Source organism: Vipera berus, assembly GCF_964194415.1.
Source record: "Vipera berus genome assembly, chromosome: Z".
NCBI lineage: Eukaryota > Metazoa > Chordata > Lepidosauria > Squamata > Viperidae > Vipera > Vipera berus.
In genome coordinates, this window is record NC_138205.1 from 101,122,290 (window position 1) to 101,145,751 (window position 23,462).

Consider the following 23,462-nt stretch of genomic DNA (forward strand, 5'->3'; position numbering starts at 1 on the left):
CTGCATAGGTAGCCACTTTGTTTCTGGCTCAGTTCAACGTTTTTGATCTTTTGATCTTTAAAGCCCTTGCCATGGGGGTTGTAAAATGCAAAAATGCCAACAGCTTTCAGGGCTGGACAACAAGACAGCCCTTATTCCAGCAACTGAAAGCAACTGAAAGTAGAAAAGATCCAAGAGCTAACAGGATCACCAAGTGATGCAGTGGACAATCCCTTGCAGGCCTCGAGGCTAGGAAAATTGTATTATTATTTATTGTGAATTGACTCTTTATATATGAAGAAGTGGGTAAATATAACAGGCAACATTTCATTTTGCTCCAATGAACTTAGTAAACTGACAAATAGGTTCATATAACGATATTCTTGGGACACCCATGTATATGCTAAGGTTGCATTTAGCTTAAGAATGTATTTGATACGGATACATTTTGTTTGATTATACGGATATAATCACATACATGCATAAGCAGCTATATGTCTGCAAGCTACTGCTACTTAAATTCAATCAATCTATCAGAATAGAGCTGGAAGGGAGCTTGGAGGTTTTCTAGTCCAGGGCTTTTCAACTGGTGGTATGCGTATCACCTGTGTTATATTGGCACCTGGCAAGTGATATGCGACCATACTAGAAAAGTGGTAGTGGGGGAGGGGAATGAGCTGAACTGGCGGCAGCACCACACAAGCCGAGTGAGAGACGGCTGGAGCTGCAGGGCTGTCAGGGGTCAGCGGAAGTGCCAGGATCAACACTGTTTTTCAGTTGATCGGTGCTTCTTCAGGGCTGTCAGGGCTCAGAGGAAGCACCAGGATCAGCGCCAGGGTCCAGCTGGAGCTCGGCACTGATCCTAGTGCTTCTGCTGAGCCCCAAAGAAGCACCAATCATCTGGACAGTGACACTGATCGCGGCGCGTCTGCTGAGCCCAGAAGAAGCACCGATCAGCTGGAATGTTGCAGCATCTCCAGGATCTTCTGATTTACATTCAGATGATTCATATTTATGATGGTCACACTGTCCCAGGGTCATGTGAAGTGACCAAAACCTGCTGCAACCATCCAGCAGATGGGGGGAGAAATAAAAACCAAACACCCCCACCCCACCCCACCCCCGCTACCAATCCTCAAAAGAAATGCTCACAACAATGAAAACCTCAGACAGGAGGAAGAGTGCGGGCAGGCAGGCAGGCAGGTGTCTTTCTCGGCTGTGGCTTGGGGGGAAAGGGGGCAGCTTCACCCCACCAAATGCTGCCCTCTCACGAAAGCAGGATGAAAATTCCAAAAAACGACAAGGGAAAAAGCTTAAAACAGAAGAGTATCTCCCGATAGCTCGCTTACCCATTTCCTTCTAGCAGTTTAAATATGTAAAGACCACAAAAGAAAAAACTTGGCTTTCTTTCATTGTAATTGAGAAGGGAGGAACGGGAGGATTGGGGGGGGGGTTGTTTGCTTCAAAGGAAGGGAAAGAAGGGATTTGGGTCTGTGGGGGGCACAGCAGGTAAACGGTGATGGTGCGTGGCTTCTGGTGTTGGGGGGTAGTCTTTTTAAAAGAGCAAAATTATGCTGGATGCGGATGTGATCTTTTTTTTGTTGCTGTTGTTCAGAAGAGACACTCTTCTATTTTAACCATTTTTCCTGATCGTTTTTCAGAGTTTTCATCCTGCTTTCGTGAGAGGGCAGCGTTTTGGGGGGCAAAGCTGCCCCCTTTCCCTATACCGAAAGCCGCCAGCCGAGCAAGACGACTGCCTGCCTGCGCTTTTCCTCCTGTCCGAGGTTTTCATTGTCGTGAGCATTTCTGTTGAGAATTGGCAGTGGGGGGCTGTTTGGTTTTTATTCCCCCCCTCCATCTGCTGGGTGGTTGCAGCAGGTTTTGGCCACTTCATGTGACCCTGAGACACTGTGACCATCATAAATATAAATTCATAAATATAAATTCATAAATATGAATCAAGTATCTGAATATGCCAAGCATCTGAATGTAAATCACAAGATCCTGGGGATGCTGCAACTGTCATAAGTGTGAAAAATGGTCATAAGTCACTTTTTCAGTCACTAAGCGAAGTGTTGTAAGTCGAGGACTACCTGTACTTTATCACTTTTTTCCTTTTTTTTTGGTCATCGTTTTTGACACCTTGCTGGGCGACTGGTGGTACTTGGATATTGCCATATCCTAAAAGTGGTACAATGGATGAAAAGGTTGAAAAGCCCTGGACTAGTCCAATTCCTGATCAAGCAGGAAATCCTATAACCTTTCAGATATGTGGCTGTCCAGTCTTTTCTTAAAAACCTCCAGTGATGAAGCACCCACAACTTCAAAAAGCAAGCTGTTCCACTGGTTAATTTTCCTCACTGTTAGGAAGTTTCTCCTTAGTTCTAGGTTACTTCTCTCTTGATTAGTTTCCATTCCTTGTTTCTTGTTTTGCCTTTGCTTTGGAAAATAAGTTAATTCCTTCTTTGTGGCAGGCCCTCATATACTGGAATACTGCTATCAAGTCACTCCTAGTCCTTCTTTTCTCTAGACTAAACATACCCGGGGTGTTATGTGTTGGGTTAAATGGGAACAATTGCAGCAGCTGCGCAACCAATACCACCAGGTGGCGCTGTACCGAAACTGCTGTGGCAGGGATCAGCTTTCGGTGGGAAATCTGAGGTTTGAAATGATTGGTTGAATGTGTACCTGGCTAGGTATATAAGAGGCACAGGTAAACCTGATTTCCTAGTACAGTTGCTACCACCAATAAAGAGCTGCATGCTGTACTCCCCTGCCTGGCGTCTTCCCTGCGTTCCAGAACCCACAACACAATACAGTTCCTGCAACCATTCTTCATATGTTTGTGCTTCCAGTGTCAAGGTTCTGACTGATGATCCCAATGAAGTAAGCACAGCTTAGAATCATTTTAGTTGCTCTTTTTTGCACTTTTCCGCCAAAGTCTCAAAATCTTTTTTGTCATGCGGTGACCAAAACTGGACACAGTATTCCAGGTGTAGCGTTACTAAGGATTTATAAAGTGGTACTAATACTTCACATGATTTTGCTTCTATGTCTGTTTATACAATCAAGGATTGTATTAGCTTTTTTGGCTGCTGCTGCACACTGCTGGCTCATGTTTAAGTGATTGTCCACCAGGACTCCAAGGTCCTTCTCACAACTACTGTTTTTTAAGCCAGGTTTCGCCTAATCTGTACTTGTACCTTTGGTTTCTCCTGCCTAAGTGTAAAACCTTGCTTTTCTCCACATTAAATTTCATGTTGTTGGATAAGGCCTATTGTTCAAGTTTGTCAGGATCTTTTTGGATCCTGAGTTTGTCTTCCAGGGTGTTGGTTATTGGCTGGGGTGTTTAGTGTTACAGCTAGTGTTGCAGGCTATATGCCTACAAGTTACTGCTACTTAAATTCACAATGGCAAACCAAGAATAAGTTGAAAAGGTTTAAAGGGGCTCTAAGATACTATGCTACCTGATAGTTTCCTCTTGAAAATTTATGGAATTAAAATCCTGCTCTAATACACAAGAACTTTCAGAGAATAAAAGGCCAGCCTACAGTATATCCTGCATGAGACTGGGTCTGGTCTTAATAAAAATGAAAAAAACAACCGGTTACCATGAAAACAAAACAAGGCACATCACTCCAAACAGCGTGACCCTTTGTTAGATAAAAGAATAAGTGTTTCTTTTGTCTTGAAGTCTGGGCCAAATGCCCTCACCCCTCACCCTCCCCGCGCGCATTCAGATGACATACTGGAGTAACCGAACAGTAATTTGTACACACATCTCTAGTATAGAAGTTTTTTTTTAGTGACATCATCCTTAACGGAACTAGGTCATGTCTAAAAAGGGCACACAGCTGCCGAATTGCGCTAGCGAGGTAGTTCCAATTTCAAGCAGAATTGTGCTTCAAAACGAGACGGCTTTTCTCTCATCCGCTGGAAAATAGCTTCCGGAAAGCAAAACGGGAATTGGTCCCAGCCGGAGCCGGCGGCGTAGGAAAGGGTCCAACCAATGCGATGCAGGCAACCGAACTAGGAAGTCCCAGGCACGGGCGGTGGGCGGACCGCTGGCTGATGAAATCCGGCTCAATCTTACAGAAGAAGTAGCCCGGCGGGTTGCAATTGGTTTTCCGTGTTGTGCTTTCCTTTCTGTAGAGCTCGGCCAAACGGCACGCGGTTCAGCTGCAGAGCCTGCTAGTGACTGATCTTGTGACAGCAGCTTTTCCCGGTGTAAATTCCGAACTGAAGTTGAAAGGGTAAGCCGGTGAGGGGATCTGTACGGACCTGGGATTTCTTAGTTTTCCATACACTCTATTTATGTCCAGAACTCCCCCTACGCCATTCAGAGCTGCAGAACAAGGTGCAATTCAGGTAGCAGCTGTTATCCCGCTGCCTCGAAAAAACCCGCTGCAACGGTTTGCCTTCCTGGTGGCCGCCGGGACACTATTCACGGACGAATCGGAAGTGACCGTAATTGTTTAAAAGTAACGAATGCAAACAAAAGAAAGTCTAGACAACTGCACCTGCAGGATTTCTGGTTGTCAGACTTCTTGCAAACAAACAAACATCTGGTTTGATGGATTTTAAAAATGCTACTTTATAATTATGTCCAGTGCTGGTTCAATCTATGTATCACTTGTGCAAGAGGAAAAGAGCAGGAGAAGGTTAACTGTTCTGTTGGGGGTTGGGGTTAGCACAACAGGCTAGTTTAAAACTAGCTGCTGGCAAATTTGTGGCAAAGGGTATTGTCTGAATTCAGCTAGTGTGTGAGCAAATCCATGCAATTAGGTGAATTAGTTAGTCAGGAGTGTGGTTGTGTTTGGATGTACTTCCCAGTGTTCTACAACTCCACAACTGTGTTGTCTCTCTTAACATTAAAACCTCTTCCAGATACTGTCTTTCATACCCTTGCTATTTTTCTCTTTAGCCAGTTTTTTTCCACAGCAGAATATAGTGTGAAAAATGGTCATAAGTCCTTTTTTCAATGATGTTGTAACTTTGGTCACTAAATGAACTGTTATAAGTCGAGGACTACCTGTGCTTATAAAAAAGAAGTCTGGTTTGCTCTCTGAGCTCACAGATTCATCCAGGCATCTGAGTTAATTTGATCTGACCACACTTGGCTTCCAGGCTAGTGAAAGGTCAGTCAGGTGTTGCCATATGCCTATTCAGCAATTTGTTCACTAATTTGTTTAATTTAATTCAGCCAGAAGGACTATTTGATCCAAGCCAATGTCTTCTAAATAATAAAGTTATTGAACAGTTGGAGAGTTATCTTAAAATGTTTTGTTACTGACAAAGTAGTTAATAGGGTATAAGATATGTGAAATGTAATAAATTTTAAGGGCTTTTTTCCATAATACAATCTTTTATGCTTTATCTTGCTGTTAATATTTGATTTGCTTCTTTGTTATGCTTGAGATAACATTTTTGTTGGTTTTAATTTTTTATATCATATATATTTTTGTAATTGCTTACCATTTTTATTCTATTGTAATCACCAGGTTTTGATACAATTTATACATATTTTTCTTTGCTTTATTAGGCAGTCTTGCCACAAACTGTGCAACTGATTAACTTAAATATTACATAAATACTTACGGAGAGGCTGACATATTAATAAAGGTAAAGGTTCCCTCACACATGCGTGCTAGTCGTTTCTGACTCTAGGGGCTGATGCTCATCTCTGTTTCAAAGCCGAAGAGCCAGCGCTTGTCCGAGGACGTCTCCGTGGTCACGTGGCCGGCATGACTAGACGCCAAAGGCACACGGAACGCTGTTACCTTCCCACCGTAGTGGTCCCTATTTTTCTACTTGCATTTTTACGTGCTTTCGAACTGCTAGGTTGGCAGAAGCTGGGACAAGTAACAGGCGCTCACTCTGTTACACGGCTCTCAGGATTCAACCTGCCAAACTGCCGACCTTCTGATCGACAAGCTCAGCATCCTAACCCACTGAGCCACCGCGTCCCTGACATATTAATAGAGTGACTCAAATTTCAAATAATATTTATTTTTCTTCAAACAGAAAATGAAAACACTTTATCTGACTCAGGATCAATGGGAGAATATTATTAAGCGGCAGATTGGATTCAACCATAGAAATAAAAGTTATTTTGGATCCTTATTTTTATTTTCCACTGGCAACATGGTTTATTTAGGATTTTATAATTATGGATATGGTTGCTTGAAAATGTTAGATATGTATCTGGAAAAAGCTGATGTAATGCAAATGCCCAAGCTAAAATGCAGATTACAACAGTTTTTCTTTGGTTTCTATGGGTCTTCCATGGAAGCAGTTTTTAGCATTATATAGAAAATGTGCATCAATTGTTTACAATAAAACATGCATGAAGATTGATTAATGTTGATTGATGTGCAGATCTTAGACATTCATAAATTAATGTGAAAGTAGACAAGACACATGAAGAACTGATACATTTTAAGCCAGTGTGTTAAGTGGCTAAGTACTTGAACGGGAAAATCAAATCCATGACCAAAGAAGTGATTGAGTACCTTTGGGCCAGCTACTTTCTTATAGCCCAAACTATCTCACAGTCACAGATGTGTTGTTGTGAGCAGAAAGTGAAGAGTTATCTTTGTGTGCTTCGTTGACCATCATATGTAGGATTTATTCATCTATTACAAGGGGGATGTCAAACTGCCGGCCCACAGGCCGGTTATACGGAAGCCATGCCCACCCCATTGCCAACAATGCAAAAGAGTCCCGATACGTTGCAACACGTCATGTGACGTGGCAAGTTTGATACCCTTGATCCATTATTTCTGGCTCTTAGTGGTGGTCTACTCTAAGTAATAATAATAATGTTGGAAGGGATCTTGGAGATCATCTAGTCCAAGCCTCTGCTCAGGCAGGAAACCCTATACCATTTCAGACAAACGGCTGTCCAAGTAGACAGCTGTTACTTCATTGCCATCAGATTTTATTGTATTCACGATTAGGAGGAAGGTAAAGTGTTCTCTAAAATAAACAACCAACATGACATCATAGATTAAAATTGAAATGTTGAGTTAATAGGTGAGGATATTTCAGGGATTTCCAATCTTAACAACTTTAAGAATTATGGATTCCAGAATTCTTCTGTCAGTCATGCTGTCTGAGGAATTCTGGAGTTGAAGTCCACAAATCTTAAAGTTCTCAAGTTTATGGATCCTTGAACTATAGTTTAACTATTTCAAATAAAATATTGAAATTTTGTGTGTGATGTGTTTTTATGGCAAGTTACATGCCACATTTATTTTCTTGGAATGGTGTAAGGATATGGATTTCAGAACATTAAAAAACTCTTCCTTGTTCATTTTCTTCCCAGTAGCCTTTATTCATCATCACCATGTGTGGCATATGGGCCCTTTTCGGAAGTGATGGATGCCTCTCTGCCCAGTGTCTCTCTGCTATGAAAATAGCCCATCGAGGACCTGATGCTTTCCGGTTTGAAAATGTCAATGGCTTTACCAACTGTTGCTTTGGCTTCCATCGTCTAGCAATTGTTGATCAGCTATATGGAATGCAACCTTTAAGGGTGAAAAAATTTCCCTACTTGTGGCTGTGTTACAATGGAGAGATCTACAATTTCAGACAGGTACAAATATAAAAAGAACTACATTCTACTGGTTTTGGTGGCATTCACTAATATCTGGTGTCTGGGCAGACTGTTATATGTGTTTAACATATCTGTATATTGGCTCAAGATATTTTTATAAGCTAGGTTGAGAAAAGTGAACAGCAGCATATAAATTCCTTAAATTGGAAAAGGGCAGTCTATTGTCCATATCCTAATTTTAACACACAAACTCTTCCCTTGAATCTGGCAGCTTGAGAAATTGCAAAAAAGTTGGGCCAATGGATTGGGTAACTGGGTATTCATGGCAGAAAAATGTAAACAAAGCAGTTGTTTGATAACAGACTAAAACCTGCCATAGAAAATGTGGGCAATTTAGGATTAAGCATTCAATAGATCCTTATACACTTATTAGTGTCCTCTAAAATATATTGAATGATTAGCAGAGGCAAACGTGTTTTTATGTTTTGTCAAGTTACAAATAAATTTGTCATTGTTTATCATTCTCCTATCTGTTTAAGATTACACTTAAATACCTTAATATTTATTATATTTCTCCCCCCAATATGTTCCTAGGATGGTATTCAATTAAGAGAACAAAGACTATAATAAATATAAGCACAGAAATGGAAGCCTCCATTAGAGAATGAGAATCTTGAAACAAATAAAATCTAATATTCAGTGCTTGAAATGTCTAGAAGAAATTTTAAAAAACACCTTTGCCCCAAAGATCAACGTACACAACAAGTAAAATTCCCTTGGTTGGGTATTTCAATGTAAAATACCTCATTTATAATATGTTTAATTGGCCTCTTATGGTCCCCAACAGGGTCATCTGCCATATGCAAGGGCGGGAGGAAATTAGGGCCTCAGTCATATGTTACTCCCGTCTGCCTCCACTGCTTTTTTTTTGTACAACTATATAAATCTGTATATATAGGGAAATAGTAGATTGGCTAAAAGTTGCAACATTTCTGGCGGTCTTCAGTGCCCTATCAATAGAGGTAAATTCTTCAAGCTAATAGATAATCTAAGAAAAAATGAATAGGTAGGAAGCTGAGATCTGATCACTAAAGGGAAGCATGCCCTTTTGTAATTTTTTTCTCTTATTGACATATAGTTATTTTGGTGGTGGGCTGTGACCAATATGCTTTTTGTGTTTGTTCTTCAGTGTTCTAATTATGTACTACTTTTAAAATGTTTCTTTTCCTCGTAGCTACAGAAACAGTTTGGATTTGAGTACCAGACCTTAGTAGATGGAGAGGTAATTCTTCATCTTTATGACAAAGGAGGAATAGAGGAAACTGCCTCGATGCTCGATGGTGTATTTGCATTCATTTTGCTTGACAGCGCAAACAGAAAGGTGTTTCTGGGGAGAGATACATATGGAGTTAGACCATTGTTTAGGGTCCTAACTGACGATGGCTTCCTGGGTGTTTGCTCTGAAGCAAAAGGTAATTCAAATCCTGTATCTTTCTGAACTATCCTTTAATAACAGTCTTGAATATGAACTCTCAAATAGAACTAAATTGCTACCCTGTTTAATATTCAAAGTATTGTGCCTCATCCCACAAAATCTCTTTGTAAGAATGAACCATAAACTTCCTAATGATGAGATATGACACCTTTCCACAGAGAATTAAACCCATGAAAGGAAAACAAGACATTGGTTTTGCAGTAAAATATATGGATTATTGGGTGATCTTCTTTAATATGAGTTTTGTTTTAGTTTTGGGGTATTGTGAAAAAAATGTTTGAAATACAAGTCCTTGTTGAACTATAATTTCCATGGGTGAAATGCTGACAATGTGTGGCAAACTTTAAAAAAAATTAGTAGAAAGAAATGTTGTAGACTTTTATGAATATAAGCATAGCAAGAATGCATGGACATGCTTAATTAAAATCAGACCTTATTTTTTAAGGCTTCAATGGAAGTCTATAGAAAAGATGCCCAAACTTTAAAGATATGATTATTTAAAGTTAATTGAGAACCAATTTGGTCTGTGGTTAAGGCACCTGACCAGAAACTAGGAGATGGTGAGTTCTAGTCCTACCTTAGATATGAAAACCAGTTGGGTGATTTTAGGCCAGTCATCCTCTCTCAGCCTATAATATCAGGCCCAGGCAACAAACTAGTTGGTTAATTCCTATCTCAAACAAAGATCAATAGCCTTGGTGGAGCAGTGGGCTAATGCCTCCTTAAGTAACATCAGCTGCCTGCAATTAGTGCAGGTTCGCATCCCACCAGGCTCAAGGTTGACTCAGCCTTCCATCCTTCCGAGGTAGGTAAAATGAGGACCCAGATTGTTGGGGGCAATTAAGCTGACTTTGTAATAATGCCGCTTGGGGGGTGTATGAAAGCCCTAATAAGCAGGCATATACATAGAATGAAGGCTACTGCTAAGCTTGTAAGCCGCCCTGAGTCTTCGGAGAAGGGCGGGATATAAATGGAATTAAAATAAAAATAAATAAAATAGTCATGATAAAAAACAGACTTTGATTAATTAAGATTAATTAAATTCTTAAAACAGTGACATCTTTTTTCTTTGTTTTTGCTCCCCTTTCTTAAAGCTGTTATGAAAATTGCAAATTTCTATGAACCTTCTGTCCAATCTTCTGTGGTTACAATTTTCACTTGGTAAATGTGGAAAGAGGGCTGGCAAAGAATTGGAATATACACAGAACTCTCCTCTGATCTACAATAGTCAGACTTTGTGAATTTCCCCTAGTCATAGGATACGAAAAGGATCACAGTCTGTTTTGTCCCTTGAGGATATATGTGCATGTGCACAGTGCAACTATTGTGACTTGAATTAGGCTTATAACACAAATAAATCTTCTGTTCATAATTCACATTTCACTGTTAAAACTGGTGTTCTGAAACCTATACTTTCAAAAGTTATTTTGACAGGCATTTTCTTCTGACCAAGTGTAAAATAACAACTGCCCAATCTATGTGCTTTCTTATATTTGTAGGTCTGATTAACTTGAAACACAATACGTCCAGTGCTCTCAAAGTGGAGCCTTTTCTTCCTGGACATTATGAAGTATTGGATTTAAAACTAAGTGGTAAAGTTGCGTCAGTGGAAGTGGTCAAATTTCACAGCCCTAGAGAGGAACCTTTGCATGCTGCCTACAGTACAATACAAAATCTGCCCTCAGGTAACAGCATTGTTCAGTTTTCAGGCAGGTTCACGTGTCAGGCAGGTTGCATTCCATTCCAGTGAATATGTGTCTGGTGCTTTCCTGACTTGGTTGTTTTGTGGCAGACATTTCATTATCCAAACTAGGTAACATCATCAGTGCTAGCTATCGTATCTAGTTTGGGTAATGAAACATTTATAGAAAAACAACCAAGCTCAGAGACCATCCCTCATTTCAACTCTGAGCTACAAATATTCTCCTTTATTGTAATATGTGTCTTCCTGTCAGCATATCTCATATTCTTGGGTCAGGGGAGACTTTTGTCACGGCCATACATGTTTGGAAGACAGCCTGTGGATTGTGGTGAAAGAGGCCACAGTCAAAAGGGATGGATTCAGCCCAATCAGGAGAAGGTATTTCAGTCACTTTCTATTCCCCCTCACCCCCCATTGTTGGTGCTTCATCACTGGAGGCTTTCAAGAAGAGACTGAACTGCCATATGTCAAAAATGGTGTAGGGACTCCTGCTTGGGCAGGGGTTTGGTCTAAATGACCTACAAGGTCCCATTCAATTATTGGAAAGTTGATTCCTGTTCCTATTCTATTCTATTCTATATTCTATTCTATATTCTATTCTATTCTATTCTATTCTATTCTATTCTATTCTATTCTATTCTATTCTATTCTATTCTATTCTATTCTATTCTATTCTATTCTATTCTATTCTATTCTATTCTATTCTATTCTATTCTATTCTATTCTTTCATTGCTGGAGAGAGGACAGATCTTTCTTGCCAAACATCTTACCTAATACTGATTGGTGAGTTCTAGAATTTGGACCAAGAAACAACTTTATTGGTTATTGTTAACGTTATTCCAAGGAGATAATATCTTGAAGTTTTGTAAGCAGTTATTTGAAAATGGATTAGTACTTTGTCCTTCCTTTTCATCTATTTTAGTGAAAATTCTATTTTCTTGCTAGGTGTTGATGTTGAAACTGTGAAAAGCAACATTCGACTTTTGTTTGAAAATGCTGTTAGAAAACGTTTGATGTCTCATAGAAGAATTGGTTGTCTCTTGTCAGGTAAAATAAGAACCACAACCATAACAAATCCTTTAATATAACAGATAGAGAGGCAGCTTTGTGTAATGGTAAAAGGTACCCAGATTAGAAACTGAGAGACTTGTGAATTTTACTCCCATCTCAAACATGAAGTCAGTTGAATGACTTTGTGCCAGTTTTGCATTATTCACCCAAAGGAAGAAAGCAGTGGCACATCACTTCTAAAAATGTTGCCAAGAAAAATACATGGACTTATCAATACTAAGTCAATGCTGACTTGATGGCACAAATTACCTTAATGTATCTTATGCAACTGCACTGTATTTGCGATGTTTTTATTCTTTTAGCAACAATTCTATATTTAGGAAAAGTTTAATGGATACTGCTTTTAAGTATTTTACAGAAGTAGTTGCATAATAATAGATACACATTTTCCATAGCCTGTTTTCTGCCTTGATATCAGTTGATAAATCAGTGAAATCTCATCTCTGGTCAGTGTTTTTTTAGAAAAAGGATGCAAGATTATTCTTCCTTATAAATTTATTTTGTCTATTTGAAGCCATAAAGGCTTAATTCAGTGCAGAAGAATTTTTTGATATGCTCTAACTAATGGAATTAGATAGAAAGCTCTAGTTAATTCTATAACTGTTGACTTCCAATTCTTAAACTGCAAAATGTCTTCCAGTTGTAAAATAAAGGATGATATAGCAATAATCATTATGGGCCAGATAAATTTCCAAATAATTTCAGAATCCTCTAAAAATTATTGGAAAGTTGATTCCTTTGAAAAAGGATTCTAAATAGGAAGGAAGAATATCTTGAGTTGCTTAAAATTTCTAAATGATGAGAAAAAAAGATAAGCACAATATCAGCAACAATTCATGTTTTACTAGGTGGCTTGGATTCTAGCTTGGTGGCTTCCATACTTATCAAACTTATTAAAGAGCAAAACTTTTCCTATCCCTTGCAAACATTTTCTATTGGGATGGAAGATAGTCCTGATCTACTGGCTGCAAGAAAGGTACAGTGGTATTATTGGTCAGCAGTTTTGTCATTAAAACATTTTTTCTTAACACCATATGCAGAATGTTAGGAGGTCCAGAAGTACTTTCTAGAAATTTAGCTTTCATGTTTGCATTTAAGCAAGGATCTAGGCCAGTGATGTAGAACCTTTTAGAGACCGAGTGCCCAAACTGCAACCCAAAACCCACTTATTTATGACAAAGTGCCAGGGCTGCATCAGCATTGTGGTGCCCTCAGGGACCCTCAGAGGGAGGCGCCTCTGAGTGCTGCCTCTGGCATGCAAAAACCAGGAGCGCAAAAATGGGCCACTGTGCTGCAAGGCGCAAAAATGGCTGCCGCTGTGCCGCAGGGTGCAGATACAAGGCACTGCACCACACAAGAACAGGGCAGGGCTAGGCAGTATCATGCAGGCACTAGTCTTGCCCCTTTTGCAGTGCATGCATGCTCACGGCCCAGTGCATTGCATGCAGGCATGTAAAATGCTTCCCCCTCCCTTTTCTTCCAGTCCATCAATTGACAATGGTTGGTGACCTCTGCTCTACCACCTCTACTTGAGCTTGCTAATTGGCCACTTCGCCTCCTTTGTGCTGGGCAGGGCTCTTGCTCCGGGTGGTGGCGGTGGTGGCCTGATGGAACTGCTGCTGGTGGCGGTGGAACGCATGCCAACAGAGAGGGCTCTGAGTGCCGCCTCTGGCACGCGTGCCATAGGTTCGCCACCACTGTTCTAGGCTGTTAAGATAGAATGGATAGATTTGAAGAAAATTTCACAGATCAAAGCAACTTTATTGCAATTCAGTAAAATTGATTATTAGTAGATTCAAAGCAAGCAAAGAGAATACTTTGTCCTGCACTGTATAATTATTTTTATAGCATTTTCTGGCCTAAGATAAATTGATGGCCTTGTATATTGTTATTGTTAGATTAATTCTCTGTGATCTGTCTCGGGAGCAATATTCCATTCAACACATCCTGTTGGCTAGCAACAAGGAGGGAAGGTTAGCACATTCACGCCTTATTGTGACTTTCATAAAATGTCAATTGGTCAGTGGGGGAAATTGGATGCTGAATAAGATAACCAACCCTTCAGCTTAAGCTTCTGGACTCGATAACTCATGGTCTTGCTCCATTAGAACATGGATTGAGGAAAATAAAACATACTAATTTATAAAATATATATTCCAGAATCCAACTTTTATTGATTGCATGCTGCATGAAAATTCAGTTTAACAAGTTTAATATAAATGTTTGTTTTTAATAGGTAGCAGCGCACATTGGAAGTGAACATCATGAGGTTATGTTTAGTTCTCAAGAAGGGATTCAGTCACTAGAAGAAGTAATATTTTCCTTGGAAACATATGACATCACAACAATACGAGCATCAGTGGGTAAGGTTTGCAAATTATGGGAGTTGGTCTGCCTTCCTACTCAGTTAGCCCTGCTTTGAAGCAGGATGGATACAAGCATAAATTAAATAGAATTTTAATCCTTCAATACTTTCCTGTGCAGGGCAGCATCCATGTATTTTTTCTGCCTAGCATTGTATTTACTGATAATGGGGGGAGGGGGAGGAAAGCATAAGATTAAAAGAAGATGGGAAAAGAAATTTTCTGAAAAATGGAAAGAAGTACTTTTTTGAAAATTATTAGGTTATCCTGTCTTTATGGTTATAATACCTTCCATACCAAATCAGATAGATGGTCTTGTAAAAATTTACAATTTACTTGGTAGACCTTATTTTGACATACAGAAGGTCCCAAGTTTTATGCCAGACATTTCCAGTTATGGGAGTAAGAATCCTGTTTAAAATGCCGAACAACGTCTTCACTCAGAGAAAACAATATTGAGTATTATGGGCTACTGTTTAAAGTAGCCTCTTATGGCCTTCCACATCATTGTTATCTACATGATGAAATTACAGATTCCTTTTCATTATTTATGTTCTTAACATAAGTTAATACATCTCTATATTGATTCCATTGAGTGGAATCCAAATTTAAGTCTGTGGAAAAAATGCCAGACCACCAGCTATCTAATAATGCTGGGTTTGTGGATGTTACTAAAATGAGGACCCAGATTGTTGGGGGGGGATATACTGACTCTGTAAACTGCTTAGAAAAGGCTATAAAGCACTATGAAGTGGTATATAAGTCTAAGTGCTATTGCTATTACTAAATGTAAAAGAAAGCTAAGTTCCCTGAAAACTGGAGAGAATCTGCAATGTTCAGTTAGAGCGCCTTCTACCTAATTTTCTTCATCAGGGTACCTTGATCATGCTATTGGTGATGATAGAGAGGGGAAGAATATTATAAAAAGGACTTGATGAGAAAGTTTACCCCCACCAGCCCAATTACATGCACATAAGCTTGATGTATTACTTATGTAATTATCTATATACTACCAAAACTCTCGTGTTTATTTGTTTGTGTCTTTGTATCCTCCAACTAGCCCAAATGGTGCATTGAACTGGAATTATTGTTGAATAAAGTATCTAAACTTCTGCTAAGTTAAAAGAATATATTTCTATATAATCTCTGTTGAATGCCTATGAAAAGAAATGTCATGCAAGTTACTGTGAAAAATACAACTGCACATAGGTCTTCTTGTGTGAGATTGGTAAACAATTTTGAGCGAGAATTGTTTCTCATTCTAGGCATGTATCTGGTCTCCAAATACATCCGAAAGAAAACAGACAGTGTAGTTATTTTCTCAGGAGAAGGATCAGATGAGTTGACCCAAGGATATATCTATTTTCATAAGGTAGTGTAATCTTTCTTGCCTGTGCCAAGCACCATAATAATGGAATGCTTTTTAATGTAATTTTTATAGATGCTAATATTTATAAAAGGGACATGGTGGCTCAGTGGGTTAAGATGCTGAGCTTGTTGATCAGAAGGTCGGCAGTTTGGTGGATCGAATCCTCAGTGCCGTGTAACAGTGAGCGCCTGTTACTCATCCTAGCTTCTGCCAACCTAGCAGTTCGAAAGCACGTCAAAATGCAAGTAGAAAAACAGGGACCACTACAGTGGGAAAGTAACAGTGTTCCGTGCACCTTTGGCATCTAGTCATGCTGGCCACATGACCACGGAGACGTCCTTGGACAAATGCTGGCTCTTCGGCTTTGAAACAGAGATGAGCACCGGCCCCTAGAGTCAGAAACGACTAGCACGCATGTGCAGGGGAACCTTTACCTTTACCTTAATATTTATAAATATGGCTGAACTTTATTTGCAGACAGGAAGAACTGAGCAACGAACTATTCTATGCTTTCCCACCCAAAGTTAAGAACTGAAAAGGACATGAAAACCATTATCTGATTTAAGATTCAGTTACAGATGCCGAAGTGGTTATACATACATACATTTGCCCCCTCCCCAATCCAGCAGCAGTGGATTAGAAGTCATAGGCCGAGGGGTATCAGTTGTAGGGTAGGGAGGCATCCCAGGTGGTTGGGAAGGTCTTCCCTGATGTCCCTCTCTCACCAGACATAGTTGTGTAGATTGGGATCAAAAAGAGGGAGTGTTGATCAAATCAGTCATGGTAATCTGAGGAAATCTTTTATCTGCTGCGGTGGCAAAAGGTCAAACATGGCAGGAATAAGCATACCAGTGGAAAATTTATTTACCCTATATACCTGATCTTATTGTTTTTAAAATTATTATTGTCATCATTATTTTAATGATTAACCTGTTGAAATGTCAGAGTGCTGAATTTCTGTGATCCTCTTTGAAACATACGAGACAGTTTTTACAAGTGTAGTAATGCCCCTAGTTTCTGTACACTTTAAATGGTAGGAGAAAAGGGACATTTTAAATAAGATAAAGGTAAAGGTAAAGGTTCCCCCGCACATGCGTGCTAGTCATTTCCGACTCTAGGGGCCGGTGCTCATCTCCGTTTCAAAGCCGAAGAGCCAGCGCTTGTCTGAGGACGTCTCCGTGGTCATGTGGCTGGCATGATTAGATGCCAAAGGCGCATGGAACGCTGTTACCTTCCCACCGTAGTGGTCCCTATTTTTCTACTTGCATTTTGACGTGCTTTTGAACTGCTAGGTTGGCAGAAGCTGGGACGAGTAACAGGCACTCACTCTGTTACGCGGCACTCGGGATTCAACCCGCCAAACTGCCGACCTTCTGATCGACAAGCTCAGCGTCCTAACCCACTGAGCCAGATATGGGTCCATATTGGATGTATTTCTAGGTTAATGCACTTCTGCTTCTATAGAGTGAGATACTCTGTATAATTACTGTTTTAGAATATCTACCGCCCGTCTTTCTGGATTTTTGAAGGGGTAGGGAGGGTTAACATGCGAACGTACTTATTTAGTCTCGTGTAAGTAGAAGTATTTTCTGCTAATGCAAAAGTCCATAATTTTCCTGGGTCCAAGCATTACTTCAGCACTGAAAGTTTGTGGCATGGCAACCCTATTGTTCTTGAACCAAAAGAATTATCTTTAGTGCTGTTTATGAACTGCACACAGCTATGCATAGCAGCAGCCAAATCTGACTGCGTGAAAATAACCTCCATACTCTCTTCTAGGCACCAACAGCTGAAGAAGCTGCTGAAGAAAGTGAGAGACTTCTCAGAGAGCTCTACCTGTTTGATGTTCTCCGTGCTGATAGGACAACTGCTGCCCATGGGTAGTGCTCCACTGCAGATCCTCTAATTCCCCCATGGATCTCTCTTTGTAGATCTTACAGTATATATGGCTTCTACATTTGCACCGAAACCCTCTTAGGAACTTTCTGTAGTGAAGAAGGTTTTTTTTTTATGAAGAGCATGTTTCACCCCTGCAGTTTACTTTCCATTCTTCAGGCTTACTGTTGAGAACGTCTTCCATATTTTGCTATATAGCTTTCATTTCACTATTTTTTTTCTTTTTTCTTTCTACTGCATGTTTATATTTTTAAACAGGAGGACAGATGCAATTGAGAGAATCTGTGGTATTAAATCTTTGGGCTTCAAGCCTTTGCAATCATATTCAAGGTTTATGGTCTCCAGTCACTGTTTTGCTCTTACTGTGGCAGCAATTTATGCCCTTAGATGCCCATTTTCTTTGTTTTACCCAGGTAGAGATCTAAGGTTGATTCTTGCATCCACTGCCAGAAATGTATGAAACAAAACTATCTCAATTCATTTTCTCCTCAGTTCATCGGGTTTTAATGGAAATAGATTCCTTCAAGAAACCACCTTAGTTCTCTCTTAATTTGTTCAAGACGTCTGGCAACATCTACCTAGATGTTGTCAGTACTACCAGACTTTGTCAATACTGATGAAACCTCTATCATTTGTACCAGTCTGGTCTCTCCTACAGTCTATTAATTTCCCCAGAGTTAGAAAACAAGGAGAATAAATCCTCCCTCAAAGGAATCTTCCCAGAAGATTATGCTGATATTAATTCTGAAACCCTTAGGAATATTGATTAATACTGGTGCCTAGGCCATCTTTTTAACTTAATTAACAAATGCTTGCCAGTTAACCTTGTCTCTACTGCTTTTTAGTATTAAATCATTCTAAACCATTCTGGAACAGCTTCATAGATGATAATAATAATAATAATAATAATAATAATAATAATAATAATAATAATAATAATAATAATAATAATAATAATAATAATAATAATAATAATAATAATAATAATAATAATAATAATAATAATAATTTTATTTGTATACCGCCCTTCTCCCGAAGGACTCAGGGCGGTGAACAGGGCAATAAATACTAATACAAGAATACAAAAATTAAGAAAAGATTAAACAAAGTGCCCAATACCTTAAAACAATAAGTTAAAATATGTTAAAAGCAGTAATAAAACCCAAAGCCCATCAGGCCAGGCCGGCTTGTTCAAACAAGTAGGTCTTAAGATCCCGTCGGAACGAGCGAAGGTCGGGCGCCGTCCGGAGCTCAAAGTATAAGATCCTTCATCTCTTTAGTATCAATAGCAATTCTCTCTCTCACTGATTGCTCTCCAGTGGATACAATTTTGTTATAGAACCATTCCGCATACGTTTTGCATAATCAGCCCTGATGCGATGTCAGTGATTGAATCTATTCCTCCCAAATATTTGACTAATGAAATCATGATATCATCATGTATCCTTGTAACACTACAATAGCTCAATCAGGCTTGGTCTACAGCTTTGGCTGATTGTGTCACAAGAGACTTAATTCATTTATTTAGAACAAATATCTTTATTTAATTTAGGCTTCTCCCAAAATGTGATTTTCAGTTTCAGGATAGTTGATGTCACTTTTCCAGCCTGACCATTTTTGAAGGAGTTCATAAAGGAATAGGAATCATTTCCACTATACTAAGAACTGACACATGTTCTGAACTTTATTCCCTATTTGAAGACTGATCATCTACTTTTCCAGTTGTTATTACACACTGTGTGTCAGCCTTTTTTGTTTATATAAATTTATTAGTGGTTGCTTATCTTTGACTAAAATTCATGACATGGTCATGCCCATGTATATATATATTGTCCATCCTCATATACAATGGTACCTTGGTACTCAACTGCTTTGAAACTCCTCAAATTTGGTACTCAATACATTTTGATGTGAAAATTTTATCCTGGTACTCATTGTTTGTTTGGTATTCAATGCACAAGCTAGAACGTGTTGGTGTCAGCTGCTTTGTGATTAACTACATTATTCTGTATGGGAAAAATTTGTTTGGTACTCATCGTTTTTGGTACTCACTGTGCCTCCTGGAATCAATTAATGATGAGTACTGAGATACCACTGTATCTGCTTTGGTAGGAGTTCCTGGACTGTTGCATCAGTCCAAGGAGAATTGAAGTGAGAAAGGAAACACTGCATAAATGCATATCCAGTTGAGACATGTTGTTTTTAGCTATAGAATATTCCCACTGAGAATAAGTACATTGCCATATTTATATATTTTAAAGAACAGATGACCACTAGTATTACTCTACAAGGAATTTGTAATAATGAGACAGGAAAAAAATTGTTAGCACTAGTTGAGTCAATCGTCAAAAGGAGTAATGTATTAAAGTTCAGTTGAAATTATTTAACACCGAATAAATAATTCTCAAGTTTGAAACATTCTGGAAATATTATGCAAAAAAACAAGTTACTGTTTTGAGGAGGAGAGTCGAAAAACTTTCCTGATTGGAAATTAGATGTATCTCTGCCTGTGCAGCTATACTAGCTGAATGTGAGGGGAGGTGTAGTATATTGAAAGAACTCTGATTTGGGAGAAGGCTAATAGAGAATTTATATAATCAAGGTTACATTTGAACTGTGGCCTTTCCTCATATTTATTTCATTTATTATTTACTTTTTTATGCCACCAGATTCTCAATGACTCTGGGCAGCTCACAGTTAAAAACCACAAAGCAATAAAAGAATAAAAAGAAAATTTGGCAATAACTAGATAACAAGAAGCAAACTGCACCTCTCAGAAGGGGGCTTCAGTCACTTTTGCTAAAGACCTGGGAAAAGGGCTACAGCGCAGGTCTTCAATGCCCTCTGAAAGACCAATAGGGTAGAGGCCACCTGGGTTTCCGGGGAACCTCATTCTAGAGAGCAAGGAGGCCCAGGTGGTCTTTCAGAGGGCATTGCCACAGAGAAGGACCACTTCCAGTGCCCCAATAGTTGGCATTATTAAATCAAAGGAAGATGGAACGTGTCAAAGAAACGTGTCATTATCATATAAGCTATAATGCTTTTGTGTTATTTTTGGTGAAGTGTGGCTTATTCCATAACTTAATGTTGCAAAGCAAAGTAGACAGTGGTTTTAAATAAATAGTGATTTAATCATGGCTTACTTTCTGTTAATGTATAAATTGTACAATGTGTATTTTTCAAATCTCTATGCTTATTTTGTACACCAATAATATTTGTTTCTGTTTTCAGTCTTGAACTAAGAGTTCCATTTTTGGATCACCAGTTTACTGCTTACTACCTTTCTTTACCAGCAGAACTCAGAATCCCAAAGGTAAACTAGACCAATGAGGAAATTACAGTATGACCATATGAGGCTATACTGTACATTTAAGTTTCACTGATTATTCTCTGAAGCTATCTCACTTGTGGATGCTTGTGATTTTTAGCCTTAGGTTGTGATCATTAGTTGTCTTGCTATAGATTTCTTTAAATGGGTCTCAATTCAACTGACAGATTTAGCATTCAAACCTAAATTCTATGACAAGAAACCATGGCAAAGACTTTGAAATTAATAGGATATGTTATTCTTAAAAATGTGCTGAATCTAGGATTGTCGTGCTGATCTGTTTCTGAATTTTTTTTTATAATTTCTGAAGTATTTATTCCTAAGGAATGTATTTCTAATTGATTCTTGATTATGTTATCTCTGCACAGAATGGGATTGAAAAGCACCTCTTAAGGGAAGCCTTTGAAGATTCTAACTTATTGCCTAAAGAAATACTTTGGAGACCCAAGGAAGCTTTCAGTGATGGCTTAACTTCTATCAAAAAATCTTGGTTCTCTATGCTACAAGATTATATTGATCTTCAGGTAACAGGTCGAATTTTTAAAGCTAGTCTGACTAAAATGCTCTTTAATTCATTTAATAGAGCTAGTGTGAGTATATTGAAAGTACATCATGAAAGACCTAAGCTAGGGCAAAAGTGGGCAATCTGAATGACATGAAGCTATCAGCTTTGCATATGGAGCCTCCCAGAGTGGACGAGGATGATTTTTAGTTTTTCTGTTTTGGCTGAAGGAGTTGGGTAGCTTGAGGGCCAAAATTGGACATTACACCTCTATTTAAGCACTTATGATGGAATCCTGATGTGTTATTCTTTTATATCTGCCCATAGGTCGATGATCTTTTGTTGGAGAAAGCTGAAGAGAAATTTCCATTCAATCCTCCTAAAACAAAAGAAGGATATTTTTACCGTCAGATCTTTGAGAAGCACTTCCTGGGGCATTCCACTTGGCTCCCCCACTATTGGATGCCAAGGTGGATCAGGGCTACTGATCCATCTGCTCGCACACTGAAGCATTACAAATCAGCTACAAAAGAATAGCTTTAATATGTATTGGAGAAATAATTTCTGAAAAGAGCTTATTAAACAAGATGAATCTTGTTGGCCTAAGGGAACTTAAAAAATAATGTTTTTTTAATTAAATGAATTCCGTAGTTTATTTAGATAAAATAGAATGTTGTTGATGATTCCAACCATGCCAGTAACAAGAATTTCTCTTAGCCTTAAACTGCACTATGCAACAACAGATATACTCCGAAATCAAGCTTGGTAAAATGAAAACTAGGATTGTAAGTCTTTATTTAGAAAGTTTAATTCACACTGAAGGCAAATGACACTTAACCAACCTAAGTATACAGAAAAATAATAGTAGTTTAAGTGCACTTTTTCTGCAATTAATGAGCTGGAGTTTTTTTTAATAGTATGTTTATAGTCTTATAAATAAAATAAAAGCTTGTCTGGGTTCAAGTGGTAAATGCTAGTTTAAATTATTTTACTAGGGAAAAGATAATAAACTAACTCTAGTTTTTGTAAGTTTAAGCTCCTCATAATGGATTCCCAGTTATTTGCAGCTGTGTGTATCTGGGAACTCTGGACTCTTTCAGAGCCTTAGAGTGATTGCCATTTTTAGCCTGCATGATCCTGTGATCAGACCTCGACAATTCACCATTCATAGCTTTTTAACCACATTACAAATTATGATGCATTCACTTGTCCATCACTGTTTAAAGCTGTGCAAAAGAGTTTTCACATTTCTTTTCTAATAGGATCCCAGTATAACATTGTGCATTCAACAGACTCCTTTTTACACAACTAATGCAATTCTACAGTTGCAATTAAGCATTAAATCTTCCTTTTCAGTAATGCCTGTAGAATTAATTTTCCAAAATGAGAGGGCTATTACAAGCAAATTCATATAGAAAATATATTTTCTAATTCTACCTCTGCAGGAGATTATTTAATAAGGTAAAATAGTTTCAATATATAACATCATGTGGCAGAAAAATGTTCATATTCCAAAAAGTTAATACTTGAATAAATGACTGGGTTTGTTGATATAAAACTTTTGTCACTTTTTTCCTATTTAAAATCAATTTTGAAACCACTAGATGGTGCCATAGAACTTCCTGATAAATTTTAAGAATAGAATTTATCCTGGGCAGCTTTTAAGATGTGTGGACTTCAACTCATAGAATTCTTCAGTAACATGCAGGGAGGGGCTTCTTAATGGAATGGAATGGAGGGGAGGGGAATACAAGAATGGAATGGAATGGAATAGAGCTGGAAGGGGCGATCTTCTAGTCCAGCTCATGCAGGAGTACTTACGCCATTTGAAACAAGTGACTGTCTAGCCTCTTCTTAAAAACCTCCAGTGATGGAGTGCCCACGATTTCTGAAGGCAAGCTGTTCCACTTGTCCTCACTGTTAGGAAGTTTCTTCTTAATTTGACAAGTTTGCTTGTCTCCTTGATTAGTTTCCAACAATTGTTTCTTGTCTTGCCCTCTGGTCCTTTGGACACTCTTCTTTATGGCAGCCCCTCAAATACTGAAATAATGCTATCAAGTCACCCCCTGTTTCTTCTTTTCTTTAGACTAGCCAAACCATAGTCCTGCAGCGATTCTTCCAAGTTTTAGTCTCCAGGTCTTTGATCATTTTAGTTGCTCTTCTTCCAAAGTCTCAACATCTTTTTTGTAGTATGGTGA

The 23,462-nt window shown here is 38.7% G+C and overlaps 1 protein-coding gene across 2 annotated transcripts; it reads left to right on the top strand.

Moving 5' to 3' along the window:
* Window positions 1–3,833: 3,833 nt before the first annotated feature.
* On the top strand, window positions 3,834–22,826 carry ASNS (asparagine synthetase (glutamine-hydrolyzing)). Of its 2 annotated transcripts, none has more exons than XM_081346525.1 (12): window positions 3,834–4,232; window positions 7,307–7,576; window positions 8,772–9,009; window positions 10,532–10,717; window positions 11,681–11,782; window positions 12,655–12,782; window positions 14,043–14,169; window positions 15,435–15,541; window positions 17,318–17,418; window positions 20,666–20,747; window positions 21,131–21,286; window positions 21,592–22,826. In XM_081346525.1, exons 2-12 carry the CDS (start codon window positions 7,328–7,330, stop codon window positions 21,799–21,801), a joined length of 1,686 nt encoding a protein of 561 aa, XP_081202651.1. In that variant the 5' UTR covers window positions 3,834–4,232; window positions 7,307–7,327; the 3' UTR covers window positions 21,802–22,826. The 2 variants fall into 2 exon arrangements, with proteins under 2 accessions (XP_081202651.1, XP_081202652.1); XM_081346526.1 differs by having other exon boundaries at window positions 7,310–7,576.
* The last annotated feature ends 636 nt before the right edge of the window (window positions 22,827–23,462 follow it).